General features: G+C 38.5%; 1 protein-coding gene across 3 annotated transcripts in view; it reads right to left on the reverse strand.

Moving 5' to 3' along the window:
- The window catches only part of UBE3D (ubiquitin protein ligase E3D), a 318,973-nt gene that overhangs the window by 152,781 nt on the left and 151,391 nt on the right, over positions 1-14,801 (reverse strand). The window contains exons 10-11 of one of the 3 annotated variants that reach the window (XR_007518703.1): positions 7,866-8,325; positions 5,444-7,033 (exon numbers count right to left, since the gene is read on the reverse strand). The exons of 1 other annotated variant lie outside the window; for it this stretch is intronic. Coding sequence is in view for 1 of the 2 variants with exons in the window: in XM_049896358.1 (XP_049752315.1) it covers positions 8,305-8,325 (21 nt within the window). In the remaining variant the exon portion in view is untranslated. Of the gene's footprint in view, positions 1-5,443; positions 7,034-7,060; positions 8,326-14,801 lie in introns of those variants that run through there. One more of the 3 variants, XM_049896358.1, reaches the window with a different exon arrangement.

Here is a 14,801-nt window from a genome sequence, read left to right on the forward strand (position 1 = left end):
GGATTTTTTTCTTTTTTTTTAATGCTTTTTTTTTTTTTTCCTTCCAGCTTCATTCTGATCAATACGGCAAGGAACAGGTGGTTAGCTGAAGTGCCCTGGTGCTGGATCTAGAAAGTCAATTGAACATATCTCTTTCCAACTCTATGTTCAGTGACAGCATGTTGGTGGCTGAAAATCCACTGTGGTGGACAGTTTGCCACAAAATGTGGCAAATACAACAAATCAGAGCTCCCCACCTCCACAGAGCTGGTCATTAAATATCTACCAGGACACTCCTAGTCCAATAGGCAAGGTAAGCATGGGCTTACTTGTGCTTATTTCCTAATCTGTAGTGAACAATTTCACATGCATCTCACCACATCAAAAATATGTGTAACTGTTCACTACAGGTTAGGAAATAAGCACAAGTAAGCCCATGCTTACCTTGCTTTCTGGGTCATCTGTCCCTGTTCTGGGATAGTAAATTTGAAAAGAGGGTTTAATTCTGTAGGAAGGTGATGTGGGGTTGGGAGAGAGACAGACGCCAGCTGTACCTAGAAGCAGAATCTTTGATGTGGTGAAAAAATGTGAAATTGTCTACTACAGAGGCTCTGGTAAACAAGGTAAGCACTGTGCTTACCTTGACTATTGGATAATCCACTCCTGCCTAGGAGGAACCCTAAATAAAGAGCATATATGATAATATCTGACATTTCCTGGCAAGGGTGTGGATGTGAATTGGAGGGAGGTTGGGGAATGACATTTGTTAGTGTATATATCATCCAAGAAATGTGAAATTGAATGGTGAAGTTAAAAGGGTATTCATCTGTTGATGGATGTCTTAGTCATCTAGTGCTGCTATAACAGAAATACCACAAGTGGATGGCTTTAACAAAGAGAAGTTCATTGCCTCACAGTAAAGTTGGCTAAAAGTCCAAATTCAGGGCATCAGCTCCAGGGGAAGGCTTTCTCTCTGTTGGCTCTGGAGGAAGGTCTTTCTCATCAATCTTCTCCTGGACTAGAAGCTTCTCTGCGCAGGAACCCCGAGTCTAAAGGGCACGCTCTGCTCCCGGTTCTTCTTTCTTGGTGGTATGAGGTCCCCAACTCTCTGCTTGCTTCCCTTTCCTTGTCTCTCTTGAGAGATAAAGGTGGTGCAGGCTACACCCCAGGGAAACTCCCTTTACATGGGATCAGGGATGTGGCCTGGTAAGGGTGTTAACAATTCCACCCTAATCCTCTCTAACATAAAATTACAATCACAAAATGGAGGACAATCACAGAATACTGGAAATCATGGTCTAAATAAGTTGATGCACACGTTTTTTAGGGGGACATAATAATCCATGACAATGGACATTTGGGTTGTTTCCACCTTTTGGCTGTTTTGAATAGTGATGCAGTGAACATCGGTGTACATGTGTCTGTGTCGCTGCTTTCAAGTCTCTTGGGTAACTGATTTTGTTGAAAAATGTTTATCAGCAAATGTATTATCTATATTTTTACAACAATTTAAAGAAAGTGTATGCAGCAGCTTTTTAAGTTGCGCAGGCTGTGAGAAGATAGTATAGTATAGAATTTGAGTGGTGGGCCTTGGAGTCAAATACAACTGAGATGGCAACTAGCTCCGCCACTTACTGGATGTATGACCTTGGGTAGGGCAACTGACCTTTCCAAACCTTAATCTGCAAAACAGAAATAACATGTTGTTGTGATTTTTAAGAGAATTAATTTAAAACCTAACAAAATGCCAAACACATGGTAAATTTTAGTTTTACTCAGGAAATGCTAATTATCACTGGTATTATTATTGGCATTAATTTTGAATATAGCCAGAAGTCTGTCAACGAATACTTATTGAACACCTTTTATGTGCCCAGCACTCTGCCAGACACTACTAGTCTTAGTCATTGCAGTCAAAGAGTTTACAATAGAAGGTGGCATCACATTTTCTAATCACATTTACAAAAAAAGAGAATGAAAAGGTTACTTATTTCAGTATGTAGGCTAACAGTTTTGAGTATAAACATTTACAAAAAGGAAGTAGACCAGAAGAATTAATAGGATTATGAACTAAAATAAAGCCCTGAATTTATGAAATACAAAGTAAAACTATTGGTCTTTTTGATAATGCTTTGGCAACAAATGAAATTTTTCAGGTGCTACAATACTTTGTAGAGAATACACAGAGGATAAGCAAACTCTTGCTTGAATAAGTTGTAATGTTAAAATATGCTTTAAAATGATTAAAAGTGAAAATCTCTGGTCCATTTCAAGATAGTATAGAAAGGTAGCATATGATCAAATATGAAATAGAGTATTAAATGACACACCCAATTAAAACCTTACTTAAGATACAATTCTGTACCATGGGACTAGGCATCTCGTTTCCCATTCTTGCTACCAGAATATGACTGTAATATCTAGATATCTAGAGTTGACAGTTGTTAGCATTAAACTGGGCGATTTACTTAACTTCTCTGAACCTTACTCTTTTGTGACATGGCTAAAATAATAGTTCTATTTCATAGGATTGGTATGAAAATTAATTGAGACAATCCAGGTAAATTAGGTTGCATAATGTCCAACACATAGTTTACACTCACTAAATGGTAGTGTGCCCCCGCCCCCCTCCGTCCCCTTTCAGAGTTCTTCTCCAGGCAATGAATATGCAAGTGACAGCTGTTCATTTGAAGCACAGTCATTATAGAGGTTTTTTTCTTCATTGTGTTCTGAGAAATCCTGGCTACCTGTTTTACTAAAAAATTTAACTTTGAAATTTGAAATTGCCTATAGACCCTGAGGCTTTCTCTCCAACTTGAGTATTGTTCTTATCTGGGTACTGTAGCCATTCCTAGGTTCTCCATTTTGATGATAGGAGTTTCTTCTTGCTAAGGGGTTTTTCTTGCTCTGAGCTGTAGATAAAAATGGACGTTCCACTGTATGGGTTCTAAGACTTCCTGCATAACACCATTAAATATCCCCTCTATGTTCCAGAAGCAATAGTGGAAGAAATAAATCCACTGACTTTAAAATATATGAATAAAATTGAAGTCAAAATAATAAAAGTGAAATTAGAAGTGGGAAGTTTGGATAGAGTCAAAGAGGTAACAAAGGTCAAGCACCAATGAGGCCCTATCCACAGAGTGTGCAAGGAGTAGAGAAAAGAAAGCAGTATTAAAGAGAGAAAGAGAGAAAATTAAGATGGTGCCAGGAATGGTTTCAAGAGAAAGAATAAGTACGGGGGATACGGCTCGAGACATTAAATGGATCTGAAGGAAGCAAATGATTTCCCCACAGATGTCAGGCAGCTTCAAATGGTTGTTTCCGTGTAACTTCCTCCTACTTTGTTCCCAGATTAAGGAGTGACGATGTGCTCTGGCCCAGTAGCAGATGAAATCTTGCATCTCAAGATGCAAACGGAAGGAATCCTTACACCAAGCCAGAGTGGTCTTCAGTATTTTAAGACTACGTAAGAAGAATGTGTAGAACTGTTAGATAAGCAATTAGTAGGAACTGCCCATCTGATGTGTAAGATAAATGTTAATGTTTTTCTAGCTGCAGACTAAGATGTATCAGACTTCCCTACTTTCCTGAATTACAGTGAAATGTTGCGTCCCAATTAACCTTTGTTATACAGTATGCACAAAAAGAAATCTACAAGGAGAAACTACTAGGCGGGCTTTATCTATCAGACAAAATCATTAAACCCTGTCAGTTCTTTTTACTGTTTACTACAGTGGCTGCTGAAGAGGCTTAGTTACCAAAGTGGTTACCAGTTGCTGTTGAGTCAGTTCTGACTATGGCAACCCCATGTGAATAAGAGCAGAGCTACATTCCATAGGTTCTCCACGGCTGTGACCTTTTGGAAATAGATCACCAAGCCTTTTTTCCAAAGTGCCTCTGGGTGGACTTGAACTTCCAACCTTCTGGTTAGTAGCTGAGCGCTTAACCATTTGCACCACCCAGTGCCTCCCAAGTGGTTAGAGCAACGTTAATTACTTCAGAGTGGCTGGTTCTAGTTGGATTCATTGTCTATGATCAATGGACTCAAACAAGCCTTGGTAATATTATTGGATTCTTGTTTACTTAAGATAAACCAAAAAAAAAACTCAACCAAACCCACTGCTGCCGAGTCCATTTCAACTTATAGTGACCCTATAGGACAGAGTAAGACTGAACCTTGGGGTTTCCAAGGAGCGGCTGGTGGATTTGAACTGCTGACCTTTTGGTTAGCAGCCAAACGCTTTACCAAAATGATGTAAGGTTGTGGTTTTTACTCAGTCTGTTGGCATTTAATAATGTATCTCCACAGTTACTCTTCATGGAGTTAAATTATTTCAACCATATATGGTACACCAAAGGTACATACACTTTAAGATTAGACTTCCCTGTCTGAAGTAACAGACCTCCCTTCACTTTCTCCTCACCCAGCTTTTTTTTCATTGTGCTTATTATTTTCAGAAATTATATCATTTTATAATATATTTTATAATACTACAAAATAATATTTTATAATATTTATTTTTTGTCTGTTTTCCCCATGAGAATATAAATTCTGTAAGGGCAGAGACTTTATCTTATTAACTATATCTGCAGTGCCTATAACTTTCTCTAACACTTAGTGGGTATTCAGTAAATATTTGTTGAATGAACAAGCTTATAGATTGGTTTGCCAGTTAGAAAAATGAGTGGCTAATCGAAGTTTTCAATAGGGTCCATCTAATGATAATTATACTAGGTGAGAATGAGTCCACAGAACTACTATTTATAGCAATTTTTAGAGATATATAAAATGGACTAGAAAGTTGGTGTTTTATTACATTTCTGTTTAACGTCTTAGTGTATGTCAAAATTCTGTGGTACACTTATCTAGGAATATGACTGAGCAGATTCTGAAATTTATTTGAAAGACACAGGAGGCTCACACAGAATGACTTCCAAGGGCCAACGTCAAGAATATACCAAAAAAAAAAAAAATCAAACCTGTTGTCACGGAGTCGACTCCGACTCATTGTAATGCTATAGGACAGAGTACAACTGTCCCATAGGGTTTCCAAGCCTATAATCTTTATGGAAACAGACCGCCACATCTTTCCCCTGCAGAGTGGCCGGTGGGTTTGAACGACTGACCTGTTGGTTAGCAACTGAGCACTTAACCATTGCGCCACCAGGGATACCAAGAACGTAAAGGCTGTTACAGTTCTCTCTAGCCCACCTAATGTAGTTTAATGAACTTTAAATCTCTTTAATGGAGATGGATGGACCTCTCTGTGTATGTCTCTCTCACACACACACAATATGCATACCTGCCGAAGCAATTTTCTCTTTGTTTAGACTAAGAGAAAAACATAGAAATCCACTCTCCCGCCCTGTCATTTTTCTCTCTATGCCCCACCCCACCCCACCCCCATGGCCCCAAAGAAAAACATGTTCAGACATGTTACCCCTCAGGAACTTACTCAGCAACTAGATGTTAATGATTCATTCTGGGCATTGGCTCAGCTGTGCTGGTGTGACTCTAATACTTCACAACATGTTTTCTCCTTTTCAAAATGGGCGATTGAGACCTTGACATAACTAACGCCATGACGATACTCTAAATAACCTGTAAGTTTTTTTTTTTTTTTTGCCTGTCTTCTCCTTTCTGCACACTTTTCTAATGACTTTGTTTTGTTCTGTCTGGCCACCTGTGACTTATGACCCCCAACATAAAGATTAGAGTCCAGATGTCCAGCTGTATATCTTTAGCCTGATAAGTAGATGTCCAGCATGTATCTCTTTAATCTGATAAGGATTCTCTTGTAATTGTCTTGTAATGTATAACTCATCTGGCCATCTGTGTGTGGGCTACGTGCCTAAGGACACTGTGTAACCCTTACAACAACGATACATAAGCTGTAATGTAAAATTGCCTTTTGGGACTCCATGAAGACAGCCAATGTTGCTGCTCGGGCTCCTAGTTGGTGTCACCTCCTAATAAACTTTCTGACTCTGGAGCTCGACCGCACAGCACCTAACAACAAACTAACAGTATGGTCATGGCTTCTTTCTTTTTCAGAGGAAGAAAAACTATCTGAGAAATAAGTTCTTTTTTATGCAGAGGCTGAATTCATTTTCATCTAATTTATTCCGATCTCTAACATTAGATCAATACAACCTAAACTCTAGGAAATACTTGCAAGCAAAGGTGTTCATTGTGAATGCATTTATTAGTGAAAACAACAGTATACTAAGGCAAGGCTATGTGCCTGAAAAAGATCCAGATTTTGTAATAACCTATGTCATCTGTAATATACAACTGTAGGCAGTCACCAAATTTGGCTTCTCAGGCCACATCCTGTACACCAGTAGCTTTCAACAGCGGTAGATTTTGCCCACTAGGGCATTATCTGGAGATGTTTTTAGTTGTCCCAACTAGGGGCAGAGGGTGGTACAGGCATTTTGTGGGTAGAGGCTAGGGGTGCTGCCAAACATCCTGTGATGCACAGGACAGCCCTCTACAATAAAGAATTATCCAGCCCAAAAAGTCAGTGATGCTGAGGATGAGAAACCTTGCTCTATACTGACATAGAAATCTAAAGCATAGAGTCAGAATGGTGTTTGCGAGCCTAGTAGCTTAGGGGGAGCCAAATTAATTCTCCTACATGGCTGTGAGTCTTGGACATATCATCAAGATCGTCAGTGTTTCAAAATGTGCTTAATAAAATGACTCTGCAGGATCAAAAAGATGGGTGTTATTCCTATGTCAGTCCACCAGTTACAGAATTAGGAGTGCTACACCACTGCTCTGCTGGTAAGACAAGTGTTTTGGTTGAATCACAAGGAAGAAGAAATCATGATAGGTTCACTCAATCAGAATGCCAAGTAACACACCTGTGTTAGGAATGCTGGCAAATTAACCAAAAGTACCAAACCAGTTGCCATTGAGTTGATTCCTACTCATAGTAGGAATCAGTCAACAAACATGGAATCAAACATGAGTATCTTCCTCTGAATAAGGTTTGGATATAAAAAATTCCATTTATTTCCTTTTATAAATCTGTTTTAAACAAACCTGAGAAGCTCCTGTAAATTTATTTCCTAGGATTTACAGCAGTTAACACTCAGTTTGGCCAAATGAAGGAGAACTGAGCTTTATAGGGTTTTCAAGGCTGTGACCTTTCTAAAACAGATTGCCAGCTCTTTCTTCCAAGATGCCTCTGGGTGGGTTCGAACTACCAACGTTTCATTTAGTAGCTGAGTGTTTAACTAATTGTACCACCCTCTGTTGGGAAATTGGGGGACAGAAAACTCAGAGATTTATTGGAGGAAAGTATATCAGGTGGTCTGTAGGCTAGAATTAACACCAATATGTTAATTGGTTACTGGGTATGTTAATTGGTGTTAAAAAAGCAGCAGGTATAATGGTAAATCCAGAGACTGCCCTGTGTGTGAAGCACAGGAAAGGATGATTGTCAGAGAGATACGGATCAGAGCTTTGGTGGAGGAGGTGATCTGCCTGGCCCCGGTCCCAGCTTTGATCCTACTTGTGCAATTATAGTCAAGTCTCATGCCTTCTCTGTAAGATTAGGACCCAGCATGTGCTCCGTGAGATTCCCTATAGCTCAACAATCTCATTCAGTGGTCTCCTCACGATCTGCCCTGGCACAGATGGAGTAAGACAACTCTGCAGCAGGGTGCCAATGAAGTATATTTATTAATTTTCAAGTTTTTAGTAAAGAAAACCAAGAACAAAAGGAAGAGATGCAGGCTTGAGAAAATGGGAAAACCTTAAATTTGATAATCAGCCAACAAACATGGAATCAAACATGAGTATCTTCCTCTGAATAAGGTTTGGATATAAAAAATTCCATTTATGTCCTTTTATAAATCTGTTTTAAACAAACCTGAGAAGCTCTTGTAAATTTATTTCCTAGGATTTACAACAGTTAATACTCAGTTCGGCCAAATGAAGTTCCTCACTGCATTCCTCATAGGACAGATGGGTTTCCATTAGCCAATATCCTTCCAGGTGGTGCTGACACAGCACATATTTGAATATTCTTCTCTGTGGGAAATAGAGATGTAACTTCTATACTTATCTCATCCTGCTGACAACTGGGTACTACTACTTTCTTCATAGCCCTGGTTTTTCAAAGACCAAAAGTAAACTCTTCTCTTAGAGAAAATATCCAAACAAAGAAAATAAAAAATGCAGTGCTATTCTATGGCTCTGGTTCTTGTCTCAGTAACAGCTACCGGCTGTGCAGATTGCTGGCCTTTGACGCACTCCGTGTTGGTGCTGGAGGGCTGTCTCCCAAGGAGGGAATGCCTGAGTGCCAATAGTTACATCTTCAAGAAAGCCACCTGGAAAAGAAAGAAAAACCCACCAACTTCATTTATATAACATGGTGAAACGGCTGGAAGCACATCAAATTAGAATCAGTTATATCTGGTCGATAGGCTGCACATTGAAAAACAAAAATGACTCTTTCAGTCAAGCTAGACGTTGACATTTTATAGCAGAAGCCAATTAGCCTTTTTTTAAAATGAGCCATAGAGTAATTAAATGATTCACATGCACTTTAAAGAAAAAAAAAATATAGTTTTAATGGACATTAAAGTTGAATTACTGTACAGTAATCCAGTCCTCTTTCCCATTGGTTCAAACTACTGTTTGGGACCTTCCATAAGCAGCATTCCAAGTCACACTGATGCCTAGGTAATTCCACTTCCTTTTTATTAATACCAGTAATTACACCAGCCTCTTGTCAGGTCACAATACATTTAATTACATTCAATTATATTTACTGTGCTTGTCAGCAGAAATTCATCTTAAAAACTAGTGTTTGAGAAATTTTTAATTCATACAGGCCCTACATACAAAATATTTTCAGGTTGTTTAATGAGGCCCAGATCAAATGTATCTAATTTCCCAGTGGTTTTAATAAAGAGTAATAAATAAACATAAGTCAATCATGAAAGTTTAGAAAGTTTTAATCCAGAGGTGATAAGATATTGGAAATATATTGCCAGTATTCGGAACTGAATGTAGATTAGAGATAATGGTGGGGAAGTGAGGAAGGTTGGGGGAGCCTGTCCTAGGTCTTTTTTGGATAAAGGGTGAGCAACAGAAGTAAATGCATTCTACTCGTGGAAAAATACGGGAAACCTGTCAACTATCAAGTAAATTGGTTCTTAAATCCCAAAATGAAGTCAAAGGAGCATGTATTTAAAGATCCTTGTATGGGGAAAGTAAAAAGTAAGAGGCATGCCGGAGAAAGCGTCTGCTTTATTTTGAGTAATTCAGAAGTATGTTATTCTTCATACAGTGCTGGAAAGAAAGGCACATGCTGAGTTTCCATATCAACTTCCTGCTGAGTTTCCACAGCAAGCTCTGCAATGAGCACACCATCAACCTTGAAGAAACAGGCAAAGAAAAAAGGTCGTTTCCTAAATAAATGTAAACACAGACAATTGAGACAAACCTCAAGGGCTTATTGTGAAAATTAAATGAGATAATGAATATGAAAACTCATGTGTTTTTCTTCTCTGCCTCTCGGCTAAAGCAGATACCAAGAGCCCATGAATATCTCTTATGAAAAGGGACTGTTCAAGAGAGACTGGTAGGACATGGTAGGAAATAATTATACAATTACAGGGGAAGAGAAACTTTGCTGTTAGCTGCCTTCTAACACATTACAAAACGAAACCCGACTTACAGCGACCCTATAGGACAGAGCAGAACTGCCCCATAGGGTTTCCAAGGCTGTCAATCTTTATGGAAGCAGATTCCACATTTTAGTAGGTGGAGCGTCTAGTGAGTTTGAATGACCGACCCTTTGGTTAGCAGCTGAACACTTTATCCACTGCTTAGCTGCTGTCTGTTGTTGTTATGTGCCTTCAGATAGGTTCCGACTCAGAGCGACCCTGTACACAACAGAACGAAATACTGCCTGGTACTGCGTCATCCTCACAATCATTGCTATGTTTAAGCCCATTGTTGCAGCAACTATGTCAATCCATCTTGTTGAGGGTCTTCCTGGTTTTTGTTGACCCTCTGCTTTACCAAGCATGATGTCCTTGTCCAGGGACTGATCCCTCCTGATAACACGTCCAAAGTACATGAAATGAAGTCTCGCCATCCTTGCTTCTAAGCATTCTGGCTATACTTCTTCCAAGACAGATTGTTCATTCTTCTGGCAGTCCATGGTATATTTAATATTCTTTGCCAACACCGTAATTCAAAGGTCTTAATTTTTCTTTGAGCTTCCTTATTCATTGTCCAGTGCATATGAGGCGATTGAAAACACCATGGCTTGAGTCCGGTGCACTTTAGTCTTCAAGGTGACATCTTTGCTTTTTAATGATTTAAAGAGGTCTTTTGCAGCAGATTTGTCCAATGCAATGCGTCTTTTGATTTCCTGACTGCTGCTTCCATGGGTGTTGATTGTGGATCCAAGAAAAATGAAATCCTTGAAAACTTTAGTCTTTTCTCTGTTTATTATAAGTCACTTATTGGTCCAGTTGTGAGGATTTTTGTTTTCTGTATGTTGAGATGTAATCATACTGAAGGCTGTAGTCTTTGATCTTCATCAGTAAGTGCTTCAAGTCCTCTTTACTTTCAGTAAGAAGGTTGTATCATCTGCATAACACAGGTTGTTAATGAGTCTTCCTTCAATCCTGATGTCCCATTCTTCTTCACATAGTCCAGCTTCTCAGATTATTTGCTCAGCAAACATATTTAATAAGTATGGTGAAAGGATACAACCCTGATGCATATCTTTTCTGATTTTAAGCCACTCAGTATTCCCATGCTGTTAAAACAACTGACTCTTGGTCTATGTACATGTTATGCATGAACACAACTAAGTGTTCTGGAATTCTCATTCTTTGCAATGTTATCCATAACTTGTTATGATCCACACAGTTGAATGCCATTACTTAGTCAATAAAACACAGGTAAGCATCTTTCTGGTATTCTCTGCTTTCAGCCAGGATCCATCTAACATCAGCACTGATATCCCTGGTTCCATGTCTTCTTCTGAATCTAGCTTGAATTTCTGGCATTTCCCTGTCAATGAACTGCTGCAACTGTTTTTTGAATGATCTTCAGCAAAATTTTACTTGTGTGTGATATTAGTGATATTGTTCAATCATTTCCACATTCTGTTGGATCACATTTCTTTGGAATGGACACAAATATGGATCTCTTCTAGTCAGTTGGCGAGGTAGCTGTCTTCCTAATTTCTTGGCATAGATGAGTGAGCACTTCATCTAGAAGTCCTTTAATATGACTTCTGGCTCACTGTGGATAGCATCCTGGGCAGAGGATATCCTGCTTCCATATGAGCAGTCTACAGGGATGCAAAACTCACCATCTTCCAAAGAAGACAACGCCACTGCTAATATTCAGACACAGAAAAACGATGGATGAAAGCCAATTACCCCTTTTTAATTCTGAAAATTGCTATGTCATGGGGGTATTCTTAGCAGGAAATACTCAGAATAACAATAATGCTGGTAAAAGCCATCATGAAAATGGTTAAGAACATTAGTTCTGGAATCATACAAACCAGTGGTTCTCAACTGCTGGTGATTTTGCCCAGCAGGGACAACTGGCAGTGTGGAAACATTTTTGGTGGTCACAACTGGGAAGAGTGTAGAGGCCCGGGATGCTGCTAAACATCTTACAATGCACAGGACAGCCTCTTCCCAACCCCACCCTAATGAAGAATCACCGACCCCAGAAGTTCAACAGTGCTGAGACTGAGAAATATTGATGTTACAGGCTTAGATTTTAGAATTAGCTCCCATTTAATGTGTGACTTTGAAGTGTGTTAGCCTCTCTAAACCTTTCTTTCCTAATCTGCAAAATGGGAACTATAAGAGGACCTACCTGAACCCTGTATAATGCTTTTGGGTATACAAAGCCTTTGACTCATTTCATCCTCTCGGCACAGGACTGTGATTTAAATAAAACAGGCGTTTGTAATTGTGTTTTATAAACAAAGAAACAGAAGTTCAGAAAAATTAAATGACTTACTCAGATTACAAAACTTTTGCCACTATAGCTTTATAGATAAATGTGATAAAACTACAGAGGCTTTGTTGTTGTTATTAGTTGTTGTGGCATTGATTCCAACTCATGGCGACCCCATTGTGCAGAATGGAATTGCTCCATAGGGTTTTCCATGCTGTGACCTTTCAGAAGCAGAATCTCTAGGCCTGTCTTCTGAGAGCCTCTGAGTGGGTTCGGACCACCAAGCTTTTGGCTAGTAGTTGAGTGCTTAATCATTTGCACTACCCAGGAAGGGGCTTTAAATGTTCGGTATTGCCTCAAATATCAGAAAATTTCTTTTCTTTGGCATGCCTATGAATATGAACCAAGATGGAGAACTATACAGAAGGCTGATTTGATTTGATTAAATTAAACAATGAAAAATGGAGATCTTCATCAAAAAAAGAAAAACTTCAAAAATTTGACCTAATGTGTCTTTCTTCATCTCTAACTTTTATAGTTCTGCCTGACAAGTACATTATGTATTTGTCAGGACTTAATAACAAGAAATTGCAATCATCCTTGGGAACAGGTCCTGTACAATGCATTTTAGCTTTTTTTTTTTATTTAAAACACTGTGAGTTAACATATTTTAAATGCTGATTTTGTGTTCCCTAGCTTTTATCCATGACAGGAAAAATTGCTTTCCCAAACTGCCATTTATTTTAAGAGAGAATAATTTTATTTTCCTCCTCTACACTGAGAAAAAACTCTATATTTTTCATCTTTTTAGTTTTAGTCCCAAAAGTAAAAGTTGTAAAGCTTTTCAGACTATGAGTACAGCTGCAGCTTTAGGCTCCATAGTTATGTTTCTGGAATATATAGTTATAAAAGCATAAATAATTATTAAAAAGGAGAGAGGGAGGGATTCCTTCATGTTTGCTATAAGGTTTGATTCTCTGTGTTCTGTGTACCTGAATATGGAGAGTTGGGAATAGAAAGGGAAGAGAAATTTAAGATGTCTAAAAATAACATCCCTGCTTTGAGTCATCATCTAAAAGCAATCTTCTTAAGCCACAATAAACAGGACTAGGCTGATGTAATCTCTGACCAAATGTTAAGTTTTATAAAACTTTAATATATATGCGTAACATGCTAAACATTTTTAATATTCTTTTACCTTAGATAACAAATTTATATAATTAACTTTCACTCTTCAACACAGAGTCGGAAATTCAATCAATAAAAAGACATGCTGTCAAGGTGGGCTGCACAAGATAAAATTAGCATTAAAAAAATAAAAAGCACCATAAGTGCTTTTGGGTGTGCTAAACAAGTCAGATAAAACTGTAAAATACTGGGAAATGTGAATTTCGTAATAATTGGGGGCCTTAGAAAAGATTCTTTAGAAGAAGGCAGTATAGCCATACACAAATTTCCCTTTTAAAAGGCACTGTAGACTTAAGAAAATAAAACTATGCCTTGAATATGTCTAGGCTATTGTTATTTTTCTTAGGTGCTGTCAAGTTGATTTTTGATTCATAGTGACCTCATGTGACAAAGTAGAACTGTCCTATAAGGTTTTCTCGGCTATAATCTTTATGGAAGTAGATCGCCAGGTCCTTCTCCCATGGAGATGTGTTCGGACTGCCAACCTATCAGTTAGCAGCTGAGTGTTTAACTGTTGCACCACCAGGGTTCCTTTACATTGAGGTACAGTTCTTCAAAGTTATGTTCTGAAATAGACTGTCTTTATGGCATGGAAAAGAACAGTATTATTCTTGCTTTAAAATCCAATTTCTAAGATCCAAACTTAATTTACAAAATACAAATACAAATAATAAAATAAAATGACTTTCTAGCATTTATCAAATATATTTGACATCATACATAACATTGGAATTAAATTTTTTTTTTTTTTTTTACAAACTCACTAATTCATCATTGACCAGGCCCATGTTGATAGCAACTGGACTCAACTTTTTTTTTTTTTAATTGTACTTTAGATGAAGGTTTACAGAACAAACTAGCTTCTCATTAAACAATTAGTACACATATTGTTTTGTGACATTGGTTAACAACCCCATGACATGTCCACACTTTTCCCTCCTCGACCTTGGGTTCCCTATTACCAGCTTTCCTGTCTCTTCCTGCCTTCTAATCCTTGCCCCTGGGCTAGTGTGCCCCTTTAGTCTCATTTTGTTTTATGTGCCCGTCTAATCTTTTGTTGAAGGGTAAACCTCAGGAGTGACTTCATTACTGAGCTAAAAGGGTGTCTGGAGGCCATACCCTCAGGGTTTCTCCAGTCTCTATCAGGCCAGTAAGTCTGGTCTTTTTTTGTGAGTTAGAATTTTGTTCTACATTTTTCTCCAGCTCTGTCCAGGACCCTCCATTGTGATCCTTGTCAGAACAGTTGGTGGTGGTGGCTAGGCATCATCTAGTTGTGCTGGATTCAGTCTGGTGGAGGCTGTGGTAGTTGTGGTCCATTAGTCCTTTGGACTAATCTTTCCCTTGTGTCTTTGGTTTTCTTCATTCTCCCTTGCCTGGACTCAACTTTTTGAGTTGGATAAACAGTAAAGGAAAATTGTCCCTTTGTATTGGCTGGCTTCGTTCAATCATTAGTATATCCTGTATGCCAGGGATCAAGATCACACTGAGAAGAAGGAATTCTCTCGTGGTGCTAGCATGCAAGTAAAAAGGCAGGCAAGTAATGAGGAGATTCTAATACAGTGGGATAAGTTTAAGATGACATCTACACCTGCTGAGGGAAGAATAACTAGTCTTCTTGGGTTATGAAAGGAAGAGAGACTTCTGAAACTGTATTCTGAAGGAGGTGATTATC

The sequence above is a fragment of the Elephas maximus genome, chromosome 1 (assembly GCF_024166365.1).
Source record: "Elephas maximus indicus isolate mEleMax1 chromosome 1, mEleMax1 primary haplotype, whole genome shotgun sequence".
NCBI classification, from domain to species: domain Eukaryota; kingdom Metazoa; phylum Chordata; class Mammalia; order Proboscidea; family Elephantidae; genus Elephas; species Elephas maximus.